Genomic DNA, 26825 nt, shown 5'->3' with positions numbered 1-26825 from the left:
TATAAAACATGCAATTCTGCCATACAAATGGTACATACTGACGTCTAATTATTATTCTAATGAACTAAAACAATTGTGATGCGTGTGTATGATCTGGACGTCGTATTACGATTCATGGCGGGTGCAGTGTTTACTATAGATGCCAATGTCTGGCATAATATATAATTTGTCAGAATGTAGTGTTTATATGCTTTTGTAATGTTTTTTACAAATCAACAGACGATTCTAATATGTTCCTGTTTTACAATAAGGCCGAACTTTGCTCGTTTTCGTCATATTGAATGGAAGACAATATTGTATATGATTTGACACTGTCTAATGTCTCGACTCCGAACGTCCCGTTCTCACTGACAATAATATTGACCAATGTTCATTGTTGATATCATCACAAAATACTGTTTGCACATCAACAGGATTTAAAAATGATATGATATATGCTTGTCTTGTAAAATTGTGAGAGAGCCACTCCCCCTTTTAAAATATTGCTGGATATTAATTTCAATCTGATCAAATGATGGAGGCATTAAGTAGATTACCGTTGATTATAGATTGGGTACACAATATGAGCACCCATAAGCAGTAATCTAACTATGTAGTGAGTATGCACAGTACATTATGTAGATTTAGTCCAAAAATCCATCTGAATGTGCAAAGCCTGAATTAAATTGCACAATAAAATTTATTATTTCCATGTATCGAAGCCCAAATAATGATTATATCACAATATGCTCTAACATTTCAGTTAGCAAATATAAAGCTGAGTATTGAAATAATAAATAGACCCTTTTTGAAAATGAAGCTTTTACATTGCCTTCTTACGATATGGCAACATATTTGGGTTTTGTTATATATGAATATTATGGATCCTTTATGATAATACTGTTTTGAATAATCTTATAGAGATTTTAATGTGAAAAGGTAAAATTTTATTGTTATAATGCAAATATGACCTACAAAAGTGCTACTATAATTATTGAAATAGTATGGAAAATCTTTGCAATAAGAAAGATCAACAAAATTTATTTTATGTAAATTTGCATACATTTTTAATTCATTTATATTTATATTTGTATTTGTCGCATGAAGACAATATGTCATCAATAAGGTTTTCGGTACAAACTTTATAAATGTGTGCAAGCATCCAAATAAAATTAATTGTTCTATATTTTACATATGTAATAGGGTGCTGACAGACTTCTCAATAATTAATTTTGCGGTCTTAATCTTCTTCATTAATGTGTTTTCATCAGTTTTTTTTGTTACATGAATTATGTAGATTTTCAAGAATTATGTTGTTTTTAAATAAATAGTAATGATTATAACTAACTTACTTATGATTCATGTAGGTAGAGGTGCGAGTTAGTCATGTCAGGGAGAGTGAAGAGACCTCACCGTGACGATAGCATCGTAACATCACCAACTAAAAGATCTCGAAAGTCTAAGTTTGAAGACGAAAGTAACACAAACAGGTAAAATAAAAATTTACTGTTTTTTTTTTTTGGTGTTCATTCATAGTTGCATAATGATTGATGTTAATAATATAACCGTAATCATATGTATAAACTGATAATCAATTTTAGTAGCAAATCATCATGTGGCAGTTCAGGTGGTGGACAAGGTACCATTTCGAACAGTTCCGGCCCAGCAACAGGAGGGGGTGGGAGCGGCGCGACTCCCACCCCCTCCACAAGCGCTCAGGGAACCGGAGGCTGGCAGCCCAAGCCTCTGACAGATCTCAAGATATCCAGCATATATAATCGCAGTGCTCCAGAAGCACCTGCTGAACTATTCAGGTAACATATTATTATGTAAATTAAAACAATAATTTGCTTTTATATAATTTGTATATTTTGAGTAGTCATATTTATAAAACAAAACTTCTATCTTTTTTTTCTTCTGTTATTTAGGAAAGATCTGATATCTGCTATGAAGTTGCCTGATTCTGAACCATTAGCACATGATGAGTATTGGGTAATTACAGACCAATGGAAACAAGAATGGGAGCGTGGTGTGCAGGTTCCAGTTAATCCTGATTCACTGCCTGAACCGGCTGTCAGCACATTGCAGAAATCATATCATCACAGCCGTCAAGATTTCAAACTGTATGTAAAAACAATTTATTATTAAGTTAACTTCATTTATCATATTTTATTCTAATTATGAGAGCAAATGCTATTTTAATACAATGCTTGCTATTTTAATTGCAGTCCCAAGAATAAATTCATACGCATTACAAAGGATGATAGTTTTACTCAAGATCTGCATTATTTATCAAGCGCTCCTGCCTTAGCAGAAGCTTCCTGCAGATATGACTTGGATGATTGTGATTCTGCCTGGTTAGGTTTGATGAATGGTGAAAGGGCTTTGTCAGGTTTGGGACCGGTAACTGAAGAACAGCTGGAAAGGGTGCTTGAGGAACTGGAGGTATGTTTAATGTCTAAGATATTAAAAGTTGTTTAAATAAGATATAAATCTTAGTTTGTATAATACTAAATGTTTATTTAACAATTTTGTTTCTTTAGGTTCGATGCTGGGATAGGATTCAATCTATTATGAAAAGTGAAGAAGGGCTAGGAATAGAATTTGATGAAAATGTTATCTGTGATGTTTGCCGATCTCCAGACTCTGAGGAAGCAAATGAAATGGTATTTTGTGACAGTTGTAATATTTGTGTTCATCAAGCTTGCTACGGTATAACAACAATACCCTCAGGTAAATGGAGAATTATTTTTTGATGATATTTTATAATATTTTTTATAATTATATATTAATAAAAAGTTTTACTTAAACTGACAAAATTTACTTTTCTAGGTCAATGGTTGTGTAGAACTTGTTCACTGGGCAAGAGGCCAGATTGTGTTTTATGTCCAAACAAAGGAGGGGCCATGAAATGCACAAAATCAGGTCAGAAATGGGCTCATGTTTCTTGTGCATTGTGGATACCTGAAGTGAGTATAGGTTGTGTTGAGCGAATGGAACCCATCACCAAAATTTCTGCCATTCCGACAAGTAGATGGAGTTTAATTTGTGTTTTATGTAGAGAGCGTCTTGGTGCTTGTATTCAGTGTTCAGTAAAAACATGTAAGACTGCTTATCATGTTACTTGTGCTTTCAAACACGGTTTAGAAATGAGAGCTATTATTGAGGATGAAAATGCTGATGATGGTGTCAAATTACGGAGTTATTGTTTGAAGCACAGTGTAACTAATAAAAAAGAAAAAAATTCAGGTTCTTGCTCGGATGAAGATGATAGCAAGCGTAAGAAAAGGAAAGATATGACTTCTGAAGAAAGAAATCAAGCCAGAGCTGTACGCCTGCAAGAAATAGAAAGTGAATTTGACAAGCATGTCAGTGTGAAGGATATAAGTTGCCACCTCTTAGATGTTGATCAAGATGCTATACATTATATATACAATTATTGGAAACTGAAAAGGAAAGCAGGACATAATAAACCTTTGCTGCCTCCTAAGTCTGATGATGTTGATATTTTAACACACAAGCAAGAGCAAGCCGATGTAGAAAAAATGAAGAAATTTGTCCAATTGAGACAAGACCTAGAGCGTGTAAGAAATCTGTGTTACATGGTTTCCAGACGTGAAAAACTTTCAAGATCATTTTTCAAAATGCGTGAACAAATATTTTACAAGCAAGCTCAGGTTTTAGAAAAAGAACCAAGTTTAGATAAGACTGTACAAAATGCATTAATCCATGTTAATCATGGCCCATCTATTTATGACAGATTGTATTCTCATGTAAAGGCAGAAGATCACACAAAAGACTTTGAGTTAATATTGTCTCGAATAACTGGTAGTACATCGCCCATTTTAACTGTAGACAAAAAATCTAACGATTTTAGTGGTCTAAGTAAAGGTAAGAAATCAGACAACCCATATAAAAAAATGTATGTCAATGGATCTGTTCGAAGGAGCACCAGCTTATACGGTAGTAGTTTATCTAGTGAAAGTGATACAGGAGGACAAAATCATAGACGTATAGATTCTTCTACAGAAGAAGAAGACGGTAAGAAAAGGACGACGGCGACGGCGCGTTTGCATAAATCTAGTGAAAATTTGTTGAAATCTGTGGAGCGCAGAAAGACTAAACAACAAAGTGCCAGTGTAAATAGTGGTCGGACTAAAGTTTTTGATAGTTCAAGCGAAGAAGAACTGACTAGTAAATCTAAAGTGTGTAATAGTTCACCAAAAAGTCGAACATTGCGGCAAATGGAACGCGAGTTAAAAGATAGGCTGTCGTCGGAGTCTGATACGGACGACGAGTTGATGCCTATAAAAAGTGTCAATAAAAGTGACGATAAAATTTCTTCGCTCATTTATTCAGATAGTGATAGTACAGATAATCGTGCAGATAACGCGAACGCCAGCGATTCTCAATCTAAACTCAGGACAAAGGCGGCTGTGAAGGAATTCTCGATACAGAGCAAAGGACGGCCCAAAGGCAGACCGCCCAAAGATAAGAGCGCAAATGATGACAATAACAAGGACAAGGACAAAGATACCAAAACGAAAAAAGATCCTACTGAGTTGATAGTTCCTCAGAGACAGGCCGCTAAGAAGGCGTCAGAAAACCTGAAAACCGGCACTAGCACAAACACATGCAGTAATAATGTTGTACAAAGTACTCAGAACCCCATAAAGACAGAGCCCGATGATGTGAAACCCGACGTTAAAACGACGCCGAAGACTAAATCTACACCGAGGACCGTCAAGGAGCGAAAACCGTCCATAAATCCTGCGGATGACAATGAAAAAAGTGCTGATAAAGAAGAAAATATGGATCTGTTGGCTTATGTCCCACAGCGACAGGCTGCTAAAAAAGCAGCTCAGGGCATCAAAAGCGGCCTGGGAAGCAAACCGGCTGAGAATCAAGCAGAATCCAAGGAAAACAAGAGCAAAGACCAACCTCCCATCGATGTCGAAAAGGAAAAATCTAAAGAGAAGACGATTTTGCAATCGAAATCTAAGGAAATCGCTAGTCCCAACAAACCATGTCCCTCATCAAAATCTAGTTCTGGTTCATCGACTAGTAGTTCTGGTTCGAGTTCGGGATCTAATTCCGATTCTAGCTCGTCTTCCTCGAGTTCGGAGAGCGAGGACGACAAAGATAAATCGGACAAAAACGCAAACGCCAAAAAGGTGTTGCCCTTTCTTGACAAGGTCCCAACACAAAAACAACAACAGCGTGTTCCGGCGAGAGCGAAGTTGTCCGATGGATCTTCGTCAAGCAGCAGTTTCGGTTCTAGTTCCGACTCAGAAGAAGACACCAGAGATAAATCTGGTGCAACAAAATCCACCAACGTTCCCAGAAGAAAGAATTCAACTGGAAAGAGTCTGAAGAACCAACACAACAGCGAGCTAACAGTCAGAAAGCAAATAATAAACCAACAACATCATCATCAGCGATGGTCAAAAATAAAGCAACTTCAAGAGCGCAGACTGCTGAGAGAGAGGAATCATCTAGAGGTGCCGCTGTGCCCAGGAGGAGTAAAAGGGGTGATGACCAGGAAAGTGATAGGCGCCGAAATGTTACTAGCAGGACAAGAAATTTGGATGGGGGTCGTGAACATACCGGACAAAGGAGGAAATCAGGTAAATCATCATCATTACATATTATATACAATTCAAACATATATATATATATATATATATATATATATGTTTAATTTGAGTTTAATATTCGGGCATAACATCAATAAAAATAGTATGAGAGTTTTTTTAAAAGTTTATTTATTTAAAATCCATACGTTTCAGCTAGCATCTTAGCCATCATTCAGTGGTAATCAAATTAACTATAAAAATTGAAACTAAATAAATTATATGAAAGGAAATTTCATGGAAAAACAATAATAATAATAATAGTAATAAAACACTTACAATTTTGTATCCTAAGCATATGAAACCATTATTAATCCATGGTATGAGTATGTGCATCACAAATGGTAAAACACACTAATAATTATGATAACTTAACAAGTTGTCGAAACTATGTGTTTAAATACATAAATACATAAATTGAAACTAAATAAATTATATGAAAGGAAATTTCATGGAAAAACAATGTGTAATAATTGACTTAATCAACCGAATTTTAGATTTAGATATTTAGATTAAATTTTCAACTATTTATTTGGAAAATAAAGCTATCGCCATCAATTGAACCTAAACATTGCTATTTCCAAATAATTGAAAAAATCTGTTCACATACACACACGCACACACAAATACTTTTTCTAAATTTGGTCTCATTCGATTCAGAATGGCTCAAAACGTCGAGAAAACATAAAATTAGCGAATAGAATTTTTTTATGAAAACATAAACTTCTCCTTCGGGAAGTTAATAACTTTGACATTGTACAATGAGAAAAAATATAAAAAATGGAACTAACTAAACCTAATTTATGAGAAGTAACATGGCGTAAAAACTTACATGTGTATCGGAGAGTTCCTAGTTAACTGTTGCTGATGATAAACATAATTCACAAAAACACGGTAACACTATTTCTTGTGATTTTATTAAAGTTTTTCAATTGATGTATTGCCCTGAAGATTGTCTATCATATATATATATATATATATATATATATATATATATATATATATGTTAGTATTAGTTAAATCTTATAATTGAAACTCAATTATACCTCATTGTAAAAATTGAAGTATTATTGAATGATTTAGGTGGAGATGGACGAGGCAAATCCAAAACGGTCACAGAGTCCAGTGAGTTATCATCTTCGCAATGCAAAGAAGATAAAAAAGTGATATTAACAGACAAATCGACTCGTTCTGCACATAAAGACAACAGGTCTACAAATAAAGATTCCGTGGAGCTTCGTAAAGATATTCGGTCGCCACACAAAGACAGTCGGTCATCACGTAAATCTGAAAAATCACCAATCAAAGATAATCATTCACCGAGAATAGGCGACCGTGAAATCAGCAAAGATGATTGTGGGCTGCACAAAGATGTTGATACACTACATAAAGGTGATCATTCAGCACTTGACGATGTTCATTTGAGTAAAGAGGAACGTACAGATAAACCTAAAGAGGTACAATCACAAAAGGAACTGAATCAATCAGATATTGTTATTCCAAATATCATTGATCATGAGAACGTGATTGATCAAGTGAGCAGATTGGAACAAGAAATCATGGATAGAAAAGCTGAAAGAAATGATCCTGCAGCAGTAAGACAATCACGTGGATCTTTAGATAAATTATTTACGAGCAAGCGTGACAAGCAACAAACAAATTCACCGCAAAAGGATATCAAAGAGAACAGAGAACCTAGCAAAGACAAAAGAAAAGACAATCTTAGTCCTTTTAAACTTACTCCTGTGGAAGTCAGCAGTCCGATTAAAGAATTAGTACTAGACAACAGTGACATGTTGGATGCTGAACATGGTTTGGATAAGAATAAAAGAGTGAAAACACCTCTGAGGAATAAAAAATCAACAGGCATTTTAAGTGATATCCAGCCGAATTCTGAGATTAAAACAGACACACCTATTTCAGATCAATTGGATAATGCACTTCAAGATGATAAGAATGGTATAAAATCTGATATTTTGGAAGAAGAATATAAGCTAAGAAAACATTTGACAACAGATATTTTGCCAGATTTATCAAACAAAATACAACTAGAGCATGATATATTGAATGAGGTAAAAGATATCCACCACACAAGGTCTATATTCTCTCCTCATCCTTCCAATAAGGATGCCAGTTGTTCTGAATTATTTGATTTGGCAGATGATATAGCCCAAACCGACCGGGTAATGACAGCCGAGAATGAGGAAATTATGAAAGCACCTTCTTTGGGATTCTCATTCAATACTGACATGCTTTTCAAGGAAGATTGCAAAGAAGATAGCGCCAGAGAAACATTGAATCTGGTTGAAAAACTACGAATGGAATATTCTAAAAAAACTGTTGGCGGTCTGGAAATCGAAATTGAGGCTAAACCTCCAACACCAAAGCAGGAAGATATCAAAGAAATTGTTAAAGAAGACCTGACACCTGCAGTGCCTTTAGTTGATAATTGCCAACCAGCTGAGTCTCCAACAGTCAAACATCAAGATCCTCCAATTGAGATACCACAGTTTGTACAGCAGCATCCGGCCTTTTATAACTCAGAAATGCAGAACTTGTGCGTAGACAGATCTAAATCTGATCAGATTCCAGATGAAAGGTGGATAGCGTCTAGCGCAAATCAAGAAAAACAGCACAACTTTAATTTGGAATTATCTATGCAACAAGAATTTATGGAGAAGTTTCAACAAAATTATATTGCAGAAACACCACGGCAGGATGTAGAAGGTAGTGTGGTGTGTTCACCATACACACATCAAGAAAAATGGGCCGATAGCAATATAATGCCATTGCGAAGATCATCTGAATCCTCTCCTGCTTCTAGTGTTTCAGAAAACATAAATTCTATGATGCCACAAGCTGCTGGCATTGTCTCTCAAGATAATCTGTACCAGAGTTTTCAGCACTTTCAAAATAATATGGATTCACTTCAATACCAACCGTATTCTGAGGCTAGCCAATTCGTTACGAGCGGACCTGTGTCTTTATTCCCACCAGTCAGCACAATGAGTGCTCAGCTCCCGTTCCCGTCCCCAGCTATGTTTCCGCCGCAGTACTCCACAAATTTAATGCAATCCATGCCGAAATCGACGGACGATTTGCATTTTACTCAACCTTGTGGTGCTGCTTTCACTTCATCATCTCATAATATGGCTTTGACGGCTGCTATGGTCTCTCAAAACCCAATTCAGGAAACTGCGCATCAATTACCCATATCGGATATCCAGAAACCGTCACCTGTCACAGACGTGAGCAAGACTCCGATCTCCGGAACAGAACAGTCGCCTGCCGGCAAGAGATCGCCCGCTAAGCCTACGCGTACTTCGGCTAGAGTTGTATCATTGCAGAATAAGTCACCAGGAAAGAGTCCAGGAAAATCTCCGAAACAATTCGAGCCCATGAAAACCAAAAGCGGAAAGATCGACGGCAGATCTATGCGCGGAGGTAAATCAGCTCGTGGGGCTTCCGGCGGCCGTGGCAGAGGTCGTGGAAGGGGCAGGGGTCGAGGTGGATCGACGTCTCATCCGGTACATCATCCGTCGGCCCAAGATCTGGATTTCTTGAGCGGTACAATGCATAATAAACTGGCTGGGACGGTTTATGATTTAGATTTTGACGATGACTTTAACGAGAGCATGGAGAATCTGAGAGCTATGCGAGAGAGAAGACGGTCTGTTGATCTACACGATAAAAATAAAATCTTAGAAAAAAGTAATTCTCAATCGCCTAAATTTGCAAGTCCTCCGCATCAAACGGCGTCATCGAATAAACAACGCAATACATTTTCAACTGATATACAAGCTTTGGCGCCACCGTCGCCACTCCTAACAAACGATACTCACACAAATGTTGTGCCTGAACAAAATTTCACCAACATCGTGCAGCCTGTTCTACCAGGACCTGTGGATATGAGGACATACAATGCTTTTGACCCTGCTACTAACACCGAAGCGTATAATAATCACTTACTTGGAGCATTTGCTAGCGGAACCGCTGAACAGCCTTTGCCCGATATCGATGAAGAGATGGAGAAAGAATTGCATTCTGCCTTAATAGCCAGCACAAACAAACAACCTCCGCCTGTCGTGGAACCACTACCGCCTATCCCGAGTCCTGTCCGAGTGGAACCAGTAGTGATGCTTTCCGATTTAGATCCTGTAAAAATGTCCCTGACGGATTCAAGAAATCAACTCAAAGTTAAAATCAAAGGACCGTTTCTTGACGCTAATTATACATCACAAACACCGCAGACGATCACACAACAGACTATGATGCAGCCCAGTGCTTTGCCTATAATGCCGAATAACATGAACTCTTCTGGAACCTCAAATCTTCGAAGGATGAGGAAAAAAGAGCTCTTGAGGCAGTACTGCACGCAGGACATGAATATGGATGACCCGCCTACCGTTCCGCCTATAAATAACCCAATACCAAACATACCTTTGATAAGGACTGCTATTACGATACCCAAGGCCGTAGCTTCGATGACCACGATTCCAACGCGAGAAGACTATAAAGCTGTGGTCGATGCTAATATGGAAAAGAAACGCAAGAAAGCTCCAGGAATACCTAGAGAACTTCGCCATCTGGACATGCCTTTACATGATCTTATAGAAGCCGATCGTAACCCCAATTCCGCCCTAGATGACGACAATCAATCGTTCGCGTACAAGAGAAGAGGTCGTGTTAATAAGCCTCCGGTTGCCACAGTAGCTCCTCAAAGGGTCACACCTAAATTGAAAATTAAAATTGGAAACAGTGTGGTAGATACGGTACCTGCATTAGATGCTGGCAGGCCTCCCAAGAAACGTTTGTCCAGCATCCCCATGCCCAGCGTGGAAGATTTAAAACGGGACTGTATGAAATATAGAAAGCAGGTTATGGCCGATTTTGATCAGAAGGATAAAAGAAAAACTAAGAAGAGCTCGAAAAAGAAAAGGAAGAGAGAGAAAAAGCAAAGAAAATTGGAGGTGATTACTAACGACGACAGAGAAGACGCTGCTCCGAAGTTGATCATACGCTTCGGAGGCAATAATAATGCAGGTACAAGTAAGACGGAAAGTACGTCGGAAGATCCTTTCAATTACGATCCGTTAGCGCAGGACCCATTGGCTTTGGAGATGCCAGAAGCTATTAAAGCTTATGACAATTCGGCGGAGGAGACTAGTAACGAACTTCCCAATAATATCAAAATGGCAAAAGTATCCCCGATCAAATTGAAAATTTCCAGGGATATTCCTGGCGCGCCATATGTTCTGGCGCAGCAACAACATGAAAATAAGCAAGTGGAAACTGCCGTGGTGACGGCGCAGGACTGCGAGGTGATTAGGTGATACGATGGTAAGTTAGATGCTGTTTAGATAATTTCTAATTTCATTGTCGATAAGATTCGGATTGAGAACGATCAAATCAGTGTGCGCGCGCTTTGATGCTTATGTATCTGTATATAACTAACACCAGACGTGCACCGTCTCAGCTAGATGTTATTATCTATTATTTATTAATTATTTATTTTATTCGTTGTTAGTAGAATTTCACTTTTAAATATGTACTATGTACTGATTTTATAGATTGATTGTTTTTATTCACTTATTTATTATTAATTATGTTATCTCGTTAGTTTTATGTCATTTTGACAATAGCTCTTCTACTTTAGTGCACAAAGCGCGTCCCACATGTCTAGAGTCAATTAAATTTAAAAAAAAAATCACCTGAGACGGGTAAATTAAATTCTCTGTATATATTATAGTGTAATGCTGATAGCTAATAGTAAATATAGCTTACATTCATAAATATATTTAATTATTTAGTAAGACTTATATATTATTAATAATGTTAGCCAAGCATGTTTTTGAAATTATATAAAACAAGACTTGCTAAATAGATGTATTGCGGTGTGTATGTGTATATACATATATATATATATATATATATATATATATATATATATATATTTATTTATGCATATGTGTATATTATACATAGGTGAAAATTATATTTACATAATAATATGTAATGCAATTGGGTACATATTAGATTTTTTTAAACTGTAGTGCATTATTTGCTAATAATTGTAATACATAATGAATAACATAATACTTTATTTTTTTATTTATCCATTTTGCTGTAACCATATGTACGAATGAGTGAGACACATTTTAAATGTGATATAATTTTTGTAAATTTTCTAATAACTGTAATTAATAATTTTTAGCCAAGTTGTACAAATATGTAAATAGAATAATACTATATGTCCAATTACACATTCTAGATCCAAGACAGAATTGATAAATAATAGTCAGGAGCATAGACTGATGAATTGCTTGACTGTGGGAAATGTTTTATGATTATCATTTTACGCTATCATATATATTATGTATTGAACATTATAAAGTATACATAATATGTACTTAATTAGGTTAAGCGTTATGATTCAAGAATTTACCCAGTTTATAAAGAGTACATTATATTGATATTGAAAAGATATGCAAGAGTAACAGTGTAGCAAGTGAAAATGAAATATAAGTAATAATAGTAAATGCATTTAAAATTTGCTCTGAATATTTTGCAAATGGTAACTTTAATCAAGGTTTTACAAATATATTTTTTTATTCATGGTATAGTGTTGAAATTTAGTTATTTTATGGTTGATATATATATTTGAAATAATTTAGGCTAGTTGGCAAAATTATATATTTATTAATGTTTTGATCAATCATTTCACTATTTAAGTGTATATGACTGTTTTATAAATATTTTAAACTGTTATAGAATATTCAGAGCAAATTCATTATTCAAATGCAATTGTATACAACGTTTTTCTACTTCTTGTTTCCTACAGTCCGCTCCAGTCTATATCTATTGTGATCTGTTTGTTGCTAATTTTAGATTTTTTTGTTAAATTTTTTTATTATATTGATGAGCTAAATTAATGAAATGTGGCTTGCAAAGCTGCAATAAGAGTTTTTTTAGTATTATATTGTTTGATGAAAAATCTTTCATATTTTTTTATGTTTATTACAAATAAATTATTATCAATGAATATTGTATCCAAATTTTCAAATGATATTACTTTGTGAATTCGACATATGTATATATATATATCACATTCTCATTATAAACTCAGTAGAGAATTTGTAAATACATACATAATATATTTCTTATAAGATATTATTGCGCTAGAAGAAAAGTTACAACCTCCCATTATCTTTTTGCAATCAAAAAATTATAATGAAAGCTATTAACATGAAAAATCGATAAAATTCAATCACTGTTTGATATTACCATAAAATTTGATTTGTTACAGTGAAATTAGTTAAATGTCCACTTATAATATTTGTATAAAAATAATATAAATAATATTATAGAGATATAAATATTAAATTTAAATTGTATAGATATAATAATTATAAATTCTAATTTAATAAACCGCAATTTGTTTACAATGTTTTTGTTCTCGGATATAAATAAAATGTAAATAATTTTAGTATGTGATGGCAGATATGTGAATTATAGATCTTTTATATATATAAACACATTTTTGATTTTATATAATATCTTTCCTCTGTGTATTATTATTTCTTTAGTTTCATTTAATTAATTGATTGAAACAAGTATTGTTGCTTCTATTAAATATTGATTCATATAGATGAATAGTTGTGGCATTATGTTCAAATAAGATACGGTTTTAAATTGAAAAAGTATAAATATATATATATATATATATATATATATACACAAAATTTTTGGTAGGTATTTTTACAAAATTTTTGGTAGGCAATTTTACAAAATTTAACTACATATGATATACATAGTAGTAGATGCAAAATCTAAATGAGATTATAATATTTTCTTTAATTATTAGAAGTATGAATAATTGTCTATTTTATTTTATACATTGTGAAAATAAGAATTATGCCCGTGAAAAAGATATTTAAATTTGCCGCATTTTCTTTTTTAATTCTTTTATCATTTTCTATTTATAAAGTTGCCAGCTTGCAATGACTTCACCATAGAGCTCTCGTCGCCATCTTCCTCCTTTTACAGAGTCCATTTAGACGAGTGCAGTTCATTACATTGCTAGAACGAGGTAAAACTTATCCAAGTTAATTTTCTTTTAACCTTTTATTTAATTTTTGTCTAAGCTAAGAATGACAAGGCTGCGATCTGTTTTGTATTTCTGCTTCATCTACATTAAATATCGGTATGAATAATATATATTTTTACATGTTTTTTATAACACGTGTTTGGTTGCTTTTGCCGAACGCCATATTTTTGTACGTGATGACTATTTTACTACCACACCAAGATCTCTGAAAGTTCTGATGATAAAAATATCTGAAGCTCGAAATAATGATCTAATTTTTTTTAATGCAAGGAACGTGTAATTTACATTTGTTATCTTTTACAGGCAAAAATGTCTGCTCATTTATCATGGATGATTGTTCGTAACAATAACGCTTTCTTGAAGAAGAAGCGTAATATTAACAAGCCTTTCAGCTCTGTAAGTCGTACCTGCATTATTATATATTTCTTTATTTAAATAGTTACATTAATTTTGTTTTTTGTGTAGGAGCCAAACAATTTGACAAATTTAAGCTCCTTCAGATACAATGGTTTTGTCCACAAGAAGACTGTTGGTGTTGTTCCAGCAGACAAAGGAGGCTTTACAGTTGTATACAAAAAACCAAAATGCCAGGTGAGTGTAATTAAATGCATATAGTATTCCTAATTTGAATAACAATTGAACTACAGATGCATTTATCTGTATAATACATGTTTTACCACATCGTACCAAATGATGTTTTGAAAATCTGGAGCCTTTAGTGAAGAATCGTATTCACCACCCATCTTGTCTGATTTTACTTAATAGATTTAACATACTTTAATGAAGTTAAAGGAATCCTAACATTAATTTTTTTTGCAGCATCGACCAGCAAAGGCAACTGTTAAACGTACCATGAAATCAGGTCCAAGACGCTCCCTTCATAAACTGCGTAATCTTCTCAATGCCAATGGATACCGCAGTGACTTGACCAAAGTAAGTATTTTAATTTTGAGTAATTGTAACAATTAAGTCTACCAAATGATGTTTGAAATATCTGGAGCCTTCTGTGAAGAATCATATTCACCACCCATCTTACCTGATTGTTTTTTTTTAATAAAATATATAAATGTATATCTATACACATGCTTACTATGATAAATTTTTTAGGTTGCTTTGAGAAGAGCTAGTGCTGTTTTGAGGTCTCAAAAGCCTGTTCCTGAGAAGAAAAAGGCATCTAAGAAAATGGAATAAATTGTATATTTGCAAATAAAATCATAAAAATTTCAAATATTTTTTTTTTTATTAAAATGTGGCACTATAAATTTATTTCAGGGTTAAACAAACTTTTCAATTTGCAAATAATATTAAATTCATAAAGAATTACTATTAAGTTCCTTAACAATTTATGCACAAAAAGTGCTTTTATAATATTGTTACATAGTTTTTATTTTTAGTGTGTAAAAGCAAACCATTTTGTGAAAAAAATCTAAATTGCAGTGAAAAGAAAATTTAATTTAGAAAAGTTAATATTCAGCAGAATGCAGAAAATTACTTGTTGCATTATGTATGACCATTTTTAGCAGTTCAGGTACTGCATTGCATGTGAAATACAGAAATACCTTTTGCTGAGGTAAATTTTAGTTTGAATATACACACATCTGTAAATGCTAATAGTAAACATATGAAATACAAACTCCATAAATGATAGAATAGTGCTGAATTTATTGATAAGGACATTATAGATATAAAACAAATTATGATATTTTAATCATTAATATTGGAACATCACATTGTCAATTCCATTATAGCATTAACAATATCATTTTGATTATTTTTCAGTGCCCTAATGGCTTTCTGCCTTGGAACATTGGCTTGTGACATAACAAGCTCAATGTCTTTTTCTTCTACTCCAGACTCATCAATTTCTCCCTCGTCTTCTTCAGCTATGGGTGCGACAACTGTAGGTGCACCAGAAGCATCTCCTCCAGCAGGAGACACTTCGGGCACTTTGAATTTCTCAGCAGCAGCAACTTGGGCTTGCTGAGAAAGATCTTCTATTTTAGCCTCTCCGAATATAATATAAGTATCACTGTGAGGATTCTTGAATACATCAGGGTTGTTGATTACAAAGAGAATATTTTTACTCTTGCGAATAGTCACTCGATTCACACCCTGGATGGGCTTAAGACCCAACTTGGACATAATTTTACGTGCTTTCTTCTCACCGCGCGATTGTTTGGCTTTTGAGACCATATCAATGGGGAGACCGGCACCCCCTGGAACGGCACCAATTCCTGCATCTTCAAGCTCTGGGATAGTGTCATCTGAGTCCGATTCACTGCCAGAGTCCTCGTGAGTCTCAGCGGCGCTGGCGGTTGGTTTTTCTAATTCAGTAAGTTCAGGCACTAAAAATAAATCATTTTTCATTGAGAGTTAACACATTTTGATAAAGTCGCATTATTTTACGGAATATCTTCAATTATTCATGTATATGACTATATTTGGTACTTCATTGTTGTATCATAGCCATTTTGTTTCCGGGGCATAAAGATGAGTAAAACAAAGATAACTTATTGACAATAATATTTACTTACTTTTGTGTGTAATTAGTAATTAGATTAATACTATTCACTTATTAATTGTTGTTAGAAACACGTGCAAAATTCGACGGACTTTAGTTAACGCCGAGGTTATTAATGGTCGCAAACCGAAGAGAATCACTTTACATGGAGACAAGATGACCGGCGTTCTACTACTTCAGAAGCCATCTCTTGATTTTTTTATGAAGCTAGAAAAATGTAAACTGCATAGATAAAAGAAGAAAACAGTCACTACTCTCGACTTGTTTATGTTCGATGGCGTCAAAAATGTATAAAATGACAAGAAAACTTTATTTACTTTATTTCCTAAATAATTTTAGTTTTAAAGTTATTAAAATAAATCTGTCTAGTACTTTTTATTTAAATCATGGAAAGCGACAGTCCAAACATTCAAAAATTTGTTAAACTCATTCAAGATAGGAACGACAGGTTACTTGGTTATATTTATTGATTTTATTTATATTACTATTGGTTTAATATTGTTTTTTTCTGTTATTTTAGCGAAATTTTTAACATGCTGAAAGATGGATTTGATCCTAATAGTTATTCAAATCAATTGGATTGTCATTTATTTCACTTAATAGTTGGTGATGAATGTGAAGAGTTTGCAAAGAACTGTGCATACCATTGTATTACTTATGGGGCAGATCCCAATTTAAGGTTTTTAAATAGTCATTAATTAAACAAAATTCTATAGTAAAAATTCAGTTGAATGCTTAGTTAAAACTCAACTAATTAAAAATGTATCGCATCTCGACTTTTTCTAAGGATTAGTATTATTTTTGAAATTAAGTTTGCATTTATTTGTATATATGTATCATCATTATTGTTCTAGAGATTCTGAAGGATTGACACCAATGCATGTTTGTGCATTATGGGGACGAATAAATGTCTTCAAGCTACTTTTATTGAAAGGAGGTGATCCATTTATAAGAGATGATGATGGCCTAGATTGCTATGCATATGCTCTTAAAGAAGGACACCTTGGTATAATACATACAATACTTACATATAAAACTTCACCAGGTATGATTATATTATATATTTATATATATATATATATATATATATATATACATATATATATATATATATATTATTACATGCTTTTTTGTTTCAGAAATTGAAAAAGAAAGCGATAATAAGTGCAATTTAGTCAATGAATGTTTTGAAGAATATGCCAGAAATGGTAAAGTTTCAGATGTGTCAAGATTATTCAATGAAATGTTGAATAATAATATTGAAATTATAGATGATTGTGTTGAATCACACAATGATGCCAGCTGTCCAGGCAATACTGGTTTATTAAATGAAACCCCTTTTATACAATCAGAAATAATTGAATGTACTGAAAACAGTAGTGATGTGGCTTTGACTATTGCAGATAAAACTAGTTACCCTTCACAAAATTCAAATGTTTTTTTGTCATGTGAGTCACATATTTCTCATGCTGCTTCTCAACGAAGCAACAATATTATTCCTGAAGATTATGTAAATTTGAGCATCATTTCAAATGATGAAAGTATTGTATCAATATGCAATGAGAATTTGGTATCAAATTCAATTGATGTTGGCAGTTCTTCAGCGCGGTCAAAAAATTCTTTAAACCATTTTGTAAGCGGTATCTATTGTTTAAGTAGTAAAGCTAATGTGTCTATGCTTCAAGATAGTAAATATTTGCAAAGTGATGATGAGATTTCCTGTATTTCAAATATATCAAATGATTTGTCACAAAATACTACTTCTTCTCTTTATCAAACTAATCCTGATTTATTTAAAAATGTTACTATAAGAAAACCATACAAATCCATGTTTAACAGCATATTAGATTTTGTAAAATACTTTCCACCTCCTGCATTGACAATGAACAAATCAAATTGGTTTGAAAGTCGCAGAAAAAAATTTGATAAGCATGATTCAGAATCATTGGTAAATGGTATGAATGATAAATCATCAAACATTAAAACTGAGAATTCAATGTTTTTAAATTCAAAATTACTAAAAATTCTGGATAATACTGAGAGAAGAAACAGTTTAAATTCAGAAAGTCCAAATTGTGATAAAATTGATAGTACTTCAATCACTGATGCGGAAATTGAAAAATTGAAATCTGATATTCAAAATCATTTATCTATATGTGATTATGTAAATGCAGTCACTAATACATCAACAAATAAACATATTTTCATCAAAACTATGATAATAATAGTCATTCGAAATCAATTGAAAATAATGAAATTGCAAAATGTACTACAACTCATGATGTGGATTTGAGAAATACATTTGAAGTAGAGTTTGTAAGAAATAAGAATTATTTGGCACCACCAAGTAGATTAAGAATTGATCCCATAGAAGATTTAACGTCAGATTCGTTTGTTGGAGTTGCTGAAGAGAAAAAGTTTATAATTGATGAAATTGGTGCTGAATTAGTGGAACGGAGATTTTTGGTGAAACCATGGTGAGAGATATATTTGGCAAAATCTTCAATCACTTTTCAGATAAAATTTAATCTATTTTTAGTGTTTCAGAAAATGAGGATACATTTACCAGTGTGAGCACTGATTACTCTTTACCAAATTCTGAAGATTATGATACGGATAATTTGAGGAAAGATTTGAATGCATATGGTTTGATTCCAGGGCCTATCAATAAATTCACTAAAAAAGTATACATAAAAAAAATCTTTAAGATGAAGAGAAAAGGGGAGAGATATGTTGAGGAAAATTTGCAAAATGGTATATGATCTTGATTTATATAATCAACTTGCATCTATAATAATCATATATTCACCCTTACAATTTGTCATTTGTTTAATTTTATTATTGCTCAAATTTTATACATATTTTAATTATTTATACATATTGTTCATTATAATTTAGCCGTTATTTATCTGAATTTTTTTTCTCAATTTACAATTGAACATGTCACATCTACATTTCAAATTTATAATTGAATTAATACCTTTTGAACATTCTTCAAAATCAAGTAGGTAGTATTTTCTTTGCTCTCTATATATGTCATAAATTTATTAGTAATAAATATATATTTATAATACATTAAATATTCTAGTTTACTCGTGGGAGCTTGCCAAAGCCCTGAAGGATGTGAGCTGGATAGAAAACATATCCAAATTAATAGCATTTGATGAAACTGTATCAAAACAATTTTCAAATGTTGATTCGACAAAAAAATGGAGGGGAGGTCTACAGAAAGCATCCTTTACATATCTTCTAATGGATCCCAGGATAACAAATAATTTACCTGCAAGATTAGCAGTAATGAATTTGGATAAAATGGGCATTATGAAAGAAGCTTGGCCAATATTCATCAATTCCATTTTTTATGTAGGTAAAGGTGTGAGATCACGCCCTTACGCTCATTTGTATGAGGCAGTTGAATTATGGTGTAAAACCGAGAAAAAAAGTATACAATCAGAAAGGAAGAAGGTTACTTTAAATGTATAGCATTTAGTATGTGTAGTTATGGAGTACTATAAGAGGTTGTTTTTTTTTTTTTTTTAGATAAATCGTATACTAGATATTTGGAGATCTGGACAAGGTATAATATGTTTAAATGTATTCCAACATGTTATTCCTGTTGAAGCTTTCACTAGAGAAGCTGCCATGATTGATGCATTGACTTTGAAGAAATTAACAAATTTAAAATCAGGGGAATATTATGGAATTGCGAGTAGTTGGTCATCTAAAGAAAAGAAAAATTTTGGAGTTTATCTTTTGTATCGAGCTATGAATATATTTTTGCATGAGGGTGAAAGACATATACATCCATCAGATATCAAGTAGATGAAGTAAAAAATATCAAGAATAAATATCAGTTAATTTAATAGTGTAATTTAAGTGATAATGTGTCACACATGCTAGTTTTAGAAAGCAATTTATTTTACTTAAGTATAATTGAAATCAAATTTTATTTGCCAGATTCTGTGATCATTTGACTGATTTTGTTTGACATTTTGGTTTCAACAAAGCAAGTATTTTAAAAAGGATTTTATGTGCAATATTATATACTTATTGATCTGTGATATTTACTGCGAGTATATATAGTTTGTAGTTCATTGTAAAGCCTGGCAGCATAAAATATTATTTTTAAGAGAAAAATTGAAAACAACTTGTATTATAATGAATAAATCTATGATCTCATTATTAAAAGATTTTATAAGTTTTTTAAAGACTGGAGATATAAAATGTAATTTTTAGTTGCAAGAAATATTTTAAAGTAATATTAACTGTGGTAAGAAAATGGATGATGTCATGTTAGAAAAACCTAACCATAGAATAAAATATACATACTTAAAAGTAAATATTTAAAAAAATCATGATACTAAATTTAAAATCTAATCTAATTAGATACATATCGTTCGAAGGTTTTCATGCTTTTCATATTTATTATGTAAGTATATCAGATACAAATATTTGTAACTTGAAACCATTGTAAACCTTCAGCATAGGATATATATTTTGTATAGATATTTCATTAATTGATAATATATATATATATATATATATATATATATATATATATATATATATATCTAATATGGATACTACTGCCCCTAGACAATAGTAGAATATGATATACTCATATTCTACATATACAAGTGCTACTGCTCTAGGTTCGTGGACTAAATTAAGCTTCATGTCGATTAAGGGAAGAATAGTGTGAGAGGTTTTTCACTGCCATTTTACGCCGCAGTTTACGAAATGGGCGATTTTCAATTGAAAACAAATATTTGATCTATATTGTGAACAAATCTTAGTTCCGAAACGTTGACAGTAAATGATTTTTTAAAAAACGTTTTAATTCTTCAATACTATTGAATTCCTTGTTATCTATAATATTTAGTGTTCTATAAATAGTTAATATCAATTTTATTTGATTTTAATTTTTGAATTAACTTTCCAGTTAATTGCATACCAACATTATAATAATAAATTGTGTCGTGTGCGTAGCTAGCCGGGCGCCGCAAAACAATGGAAAAGTGAAAACAAAATGGTCGCATATTGATCGCTGGAAGTGATATATAAAATTAGTTAAACAGTTTTATTCCAGTTATACAAGTGCAATATATTATCCAAGGAATTTGTGTATTTTAATTAATAATTTTAAGGGTGTTACTATAATCAGATATCATTAGGTGAGATGAAATTTTGTTTTTTTTTGTATTGGTAGATTAAGCGCCTCCATTAGACTACATGGCTATAAAGAACGACACGATTGCTTTCGTGTTTTTGATACTTGATTTGTATATTGAAATAATATTTTCGTTGTAGTTACTGCTTCTTCAATGACCTACTACAGAGGAAGGTACGTTAATTGAATCTTTGGGTTTATGTAGCATCACTTCATCCTTTTAATGTTATTCACACACACATGAGATGTATGTGTATGTCTGAGCATGGCATTATTCATATAAACTTTTGCTTTTTATTGTTTTAAATCAATTCTCTACTACTTCTAACATGTAGGTATCTCAATTCTAGCATGTCTGGTCGAGGGCGATCTTCTTTTAGAGGGAGCTCTTATAGAGGCTCTTCAAGTTATCGCGGAGGAAATTCTTATAGTGAGCGTGGAGGTGGTTATTCATCCAATTCATCACGTGGTGGACGTTACGCTCAAAACAATTCTATTCATCTGGAGGTTATCAAGATTCTAGATCTAGATATCCAAGTAATTCTGAAAAGTTCAGTAGTAGAGGCAGAGATGATAGTTACAACAGACGCTCATCATATAGACCTGTAAGTACTTAAAGAAAAGATGACTTGTACTTATTTTCATTTTATTCATATTTGTTTTCTATCAATATTGTTGATTAGGACGATTCTTATTCGGGTTCAAGAAGAGGATCACCGGATCGAAAAAGAATGAGAACTGATCAGGTATACATTAGCTACTCAAAGGAATGGTAAAATTTCTATTTATTCATAGAAAACTGATTGAAAGTATTCAATTCATTGAAAGCATTGAAAGTATTGAGAGAACAATAATGAATTATGGTGGCTCACATTTCTAGCCAAAACAAAAACTGTCAATGGGTTTACCTTGTCATTTGAAGCTCTATTAGAAGACAATGCAAATTTGAATATATATTTTATACAGTTTCATTCATTGCATGTTTATGACATCCAATTTCTGTATCAGTACTGTATGAGAAATGAAAAATGTACTAGTTTAACTTGAAATCAATGCGTTCCATTATGACCAGCCATTTAAATTTATGCCAGAACTAAGATAATCCACATAAACTTCGGCCATGAATGAAAACTAATGATATGCTATATATACCAACTTGCATACAATACTTCATTTTTTGTATTTATTGTTCAAACCTGGTAACTCGAAAAATAGAATAATAAACATGCTGGCGATACAAGCCAATTCAATTGAATAAATTATTACTTAACTTTTTGAATCCCATTTCAATCATGTTAATATTTTCAAATCACCAGCGTGATAATTATATTTTCTCTGAGAGCCTTTGCGATGTTTGGCTTTAAATCCACTATTATTTGTTGAACACACAGACTCCTTGGGGTGTGGATTTCCTAAAAATGCTGAGCTAAATTTATAAATGTCGTGGCGATAATTCTATGCACCTCCAAATTGTGAAAGTAATTTTGGTGTGATGACAATCTTAAATAATGATGTAGGGATCTAGTGGTCGCAGAATGGATGATGGGGGCTATGGCGCAGCAGGAGACAGTTATGGCAATCAGCGTTATGAAAACTCAAGTTATGGAGAGCGCAGATATAGCAGTGAAAGGCATGGCCGATCACCAAAAGATTTTCGAGCTACCTCAAGGAATGAAGGGTCCCTGTACAGCAAAGCGGCTGATTCCTCAGCAATGCCCCCCCCTAGAACCAGAGGTTCTTTCAGAGGACGTATGTCTTCACGGGGCATCAGAGGAAGGCGCGTTATTAGAAGGGACCCTTATGGACGAAGTAAAAATCTTACAATTTCGTTACCATCGAGGCGAGTAAGGAACATAGATTATGCCAGACGTCTAAAGATACAGAAATTGAGAAGGTAATATTCAAACAAAATATGTCCTAATTATGGGAAGTGTGTAAAGGCAGCTTCAGACTAACAGAATGGAGTTACACAACAGTTTTTTGATAAAAAAAAAATATCTATAGAAATGTACCATAGTTGGTTATGAAATTTTCTATGCAAGTATCATTTTGTAATATTCTAAGCACAGAATTTAATATGCATTTTGCAGTTGATATGGAGATGCTAAATGTAATGTCAGACAGAATAGTTATTTTGTTGTTAAACTTTTTTATAATTTTGAGATTTTCCTAAAAAGAATTCTATGAAACCTGAGTTGAGAAGGTGAGAGGATATAGAAATCCAGTGCGGACGATGGCGTTTTAATACAAAATTCATGAGAACTTAATTAAAATAAAATGGGCTAGAATTCTGTGATTTTAGAATAATGCAGAGGAATTGTTCTAAAATGTTCAATTACCCTGTATGAATTATATGTACAACACCTGTAGAACAGATTGTAGACCCTACGAGATGAATGATAATTTTTAATAATTGGCTTGGTATTTCTTCAGAGAGATATTGAATTATTATTCATCAAACCATATTTGAAAATCTGAGAGATAATCAGAATCAAGAAACGCTTTTTGAGAAAATAATGTAGCTGATTTTTATCACATCCCCATTATGTAATAAAATTTGCTGTTTTTATTTTGATATTGATTATAATGATATTAAGAATTAATGTTTAATGTTGATTTTTGTGTAATTCAGCTCTATAAGGAAACGTGAATCTTCCTCTAATGAGTCAGAGAAGGAAGATTGGGACGCTGATGCTGATGATCAGAAGAAAAAACAAAAGTCTGATGAAAAAGAAGGCAGTCAATCTCCTCTTGCAAAGAAAAAATCTCCAAAGAAGGTAGTATTTCTTATTCAGCAAAATTATACTTTAATTATACTATATTTATTTTAAAACACTTTTCTTTTTTTTATAAGGAAAAGTCTGAGAAAAAAGATGATTCCCAACATGGCGATGATGCAGAAAAAGAAAAAGCAGAATCTGGAGACGAACAAGCCGCTGAGGAAAGTGGCAAAGATGATGACGAGGATAAGGAAGCAACTGAAAATGACACAACAAAAGCAGTGCCTGGAATTTCTTTTGTCAAGTTGACATGCGTGCATTGCTCTACAAAATGTGCTACATTGAAGGTACACTTTAAGAGAAAAATATCAGTGTTTCTATTCCTCAAACATAATTATTCATAACATTTAGAATACTAATTAGAACATTAAAATTAACGCTTTTCATTTTATATTTAAGGAGTATGTTACCCATTTGAGGAGCAAAATACACAACTCATATATGAGCCGTTTAGCTGCACGTCACAAATCTCGATTGGCCAAAATGCGCGCACAACAGAGGAATGCTCAGCGAGAGATCGATGAAAAGAATCAGGAGGACTATTATTTAAAGACAAAGTTTTGTCCTACTTGCAAACTTAATTACAGGTACTTATTTATTAATTCATTTTTGTGTTAGTATTTGATTGAATTTTAATCTAAGAAATACTCTTTCATAGGCAACTCAGAGCTGAACATCAAGCTTCTGAAGCACATAACGATATTAAGAAGTATTTGAAGCCTTATTGTAGGACTTGTCGTATGACTTTTTCAAGTCCTATGCGTTATGAAGTACATATTTGTTCAATGCAACACATAAAAGTAAGTTTAACATTTATTCACATTTATTATCATTTACACACACATTACCAGATTGCTTACCCATTTAACTGTAACACACTTATTGAACTGAGAGCACAGTTTTGTGTCATCTGAATTGATAAAAAATATTGTTTTTGGGTTAAATTATTTTAAATATCTTTATTTTTAAAAATGTTTTTTTACCTTTTAATTTGCAATCTAAATAGCCAATAGTCAAAAATAGGCATGACAAGCATACTTCTTAAGACAAGTATATTTATCAATCACAGTTGACTGGTTTTTTGATTTTTATTTTAAATTTTGATTAAATATTATAAGTAAATTGTCAGCAGTTACTTTAATGATTCTTGTCTTCTTGTAGCATAAAGCTCATCTGGAGTATGTAAAACACAAAAAACAAGATAATGAAGAAGTTGGTAGTGATGAAGGCGTGAAAGAATTGGATTTGGATAATTTTATGACTCTTGACTCTGTTGGTGATGTTGATGAAGGTAAAAAATTAATTCCAATAACCATTTGAATTTTTTGTTAAATGTATTTGTTATATGTATGTGTTTTTTTAGATGATGATGAGGAAGGGACTGAGGGTGATAACAAGGATTCAACAGAAACCAATAAAGATGCAAAGAAAAAGAAATCTGAGATAAATGTAGGCAGTGAACATGTTCGTAAAGTGGAAGTTTACTACTGTGATTTGTGTAAAATGTATTTGCCACGGCTAGAGGAACCTGAGCCTGCTCTGAAGAAACATTGTAGAACTAGAACACACTTACAGAGGTATGTCCGGCATCGTGATGATAGAGAATTGAGAAAGCAAGCTGAGAAAATGCATAGAAAGAATCAGGAAGCTAAAGATGCTAAAGAAGCCAAGGAAACAAAAGATAAAATGGGTACCACTTGATAAAATTCAATCTACAGAAATGACAATTTTTTTGGTGTGTTTCATTATATCAGTGATAATTATTTTTGTAGAGAAAGATATCAATATATCAAATACATCCACTCCCAAAAAAGATAAAGAGAAAGAATCCAATGGCATTTTGGACACTTCAAAGTCGGATTCTATTTCAAATGCTCTAGAAAATGGCTCACTGGATGAAGAGGATGCTGTTGACGACAAGCTTTGGGCGGATGTCGATAAGGATCTTGGAGATATTCTTAGGGAAGTTGAGCCAAATAAATCTAGTGATGATGAAGATGACTCGAGAACAACTAGTGTTAGGTAAAATAATTATTTCATATAAAACTGCTATATAATTTATTCAGAATAAACCATGAAAAGGCTAATGGCAGGCTAATACAGATTAATACCTGATTTAAAAAAATATATTCGTTCCAGATATGATAGATTCAGATACAGTGATAAAAAGGCAGCAGGTGATGAGAAGGCGAACATAAAACTGGAAGATTCTGAATTGGCTGAAGAAGAGGACGAAGATAACAGCACTCTTTCAAAAACAGAAACAGTTAAACATGGAGATCAATAGATGTTTTTATAATGTAACAAAACAATGTTGCACTATGTTTTTAATAGTGAAGTATCTGAACAAATAATTCAAATTATTAAATATAAATATATAAATTGTGAATAGAAGTTTGAGTAAGAGTTATTTTATGTTTTTAATTATTATATTAAGAAAAAAATGTTTATTTTTGTCTGCATATTGTGCATAGGTAACATATTATTCCATTTATATCCATATTATTTGATTATTTATTAGCTTTAATTGTATTTCATATACGAATTGCTGAATAATGTTTTTTATAAGTAAATTTATGTGTATAGATGTGTGAGTGAAGTTGGTTTTAATCTATGTGTATGCAAGTGTTTAGGA

The 26825-nt window shown here is 32.7% G+C and overlaps 4 protein-coding genes and 1 pseudogene across 4 annotated transcripts; 4 read left to right on the top strand and 1 right to left on the bottom strand.

Moving 5' to 3' along the window:
* On the top strand, positions 1–11484 carry LOC113364212 (PHD finger protein rhinoceros). The gene is given in 9 exon segments (XM_026606700.1): positions 1–595; positions 1347–1469; positions 1581–1793; positions 1908–2102; positions 2208–2424; positions 2523–2712; positions 2812–5490; positions 5493–5606; positions 6696–11484. Coding segments are annotated over 8 exon segments (7962 nt in total). The 5' UTR covers positions 1–595; positions 1347–1365; the 3' UTR covers positions 10946–11484.
* Positions 11485–13587: 2103 nt separating this feature from the next.
* On the top strand, positions 13588–14947 carry LOC113375185 (60S ribosomal protein L28). The gene is made up of 5 exons (XM_026615135.1): positions 13588–13701; positions 14023–14115; positions 14185–14310; positions 14539–14652; positions 14827–14947. Exons 2-5 carry the CDS (start codon positions 14029–14031, stop codon positions 14908–14910), a joined length of 411 nt encoding a protein of 136 aa, XP_026470920.1. The 5' UTR covers positions 13588–13701; positions 14023–14028; the 3' UTR covers positions 14911–14947.
* A 430-nt stretch (positions 14948–15377) lies between these two features.
* LOC113375174 (nascent polypeptide-associated complex subunit alpha) lies at positions 15378–16423 on the bottom strand. Its single transcript, XM_026615125.1, has 2 exons — positions 16254–16423; positions 15378–16064 (listed from the first exon to the last, which is right to left on the bottom strand). Coding segments are annotated over exons 1-2 (621 nt in total). The 5' UTR covers positions 16255–16423; the 3' UTR covers positions 15378–15444.
* Positions 16424–16574: 151 nt separating this feature from the next.
* Positions 16575–20140, top strand: LOC113381027. Its single transcript, XM_026620029.1, has 8 exons — positions 16575–16688; positions 16761–16919; positions 17095–17285; positions 17380–18396; positions 18441–18717; positions 18780–18994; positions 19329–19705; positions 19781–20140. The coding sequence occupies exons 1-8, from the start codon at positions 16627–16629 to the stop codon at positions 20060–20062; spliced, it is 2580 nt and encodes an 859-aa protein (XP_026475814.1). The 5' UTR covers positions 16575–16626; the 3' UTR covers positions 20063–20140.
* A 1120-nt stretch (positions 20141–21260) lies between these two features.
* On the top strand, positions 21261–26583 carry LOC113363304 (annotated as a pseudogene).
* Positions 26584–26825: the final 242 nt, after the last annotated feature.

This window comes from Ctenocephalides felis, unplaced genomic scaffold (genome assembly GCF_003426905.1).
Source record: "Ctenocephalides felis isolate EL2017-DRISC unplaced genomic scaffold, ASM342690v1 CF-g0.4_SCAFFOLD_00845, whole genome shotgun sequence".
NCBI lineage: Eukaryota > Metazoa > Arthropoda > Insecta > Siphonaptera > Pulicidae > Ctenocephalides > Ctenocephalides felis.
The sequence above is the reverse complement of the archived record's forward strand: the minus strand, read 5'-3'. Positions and strand labels throughout refer to the sequence as shown.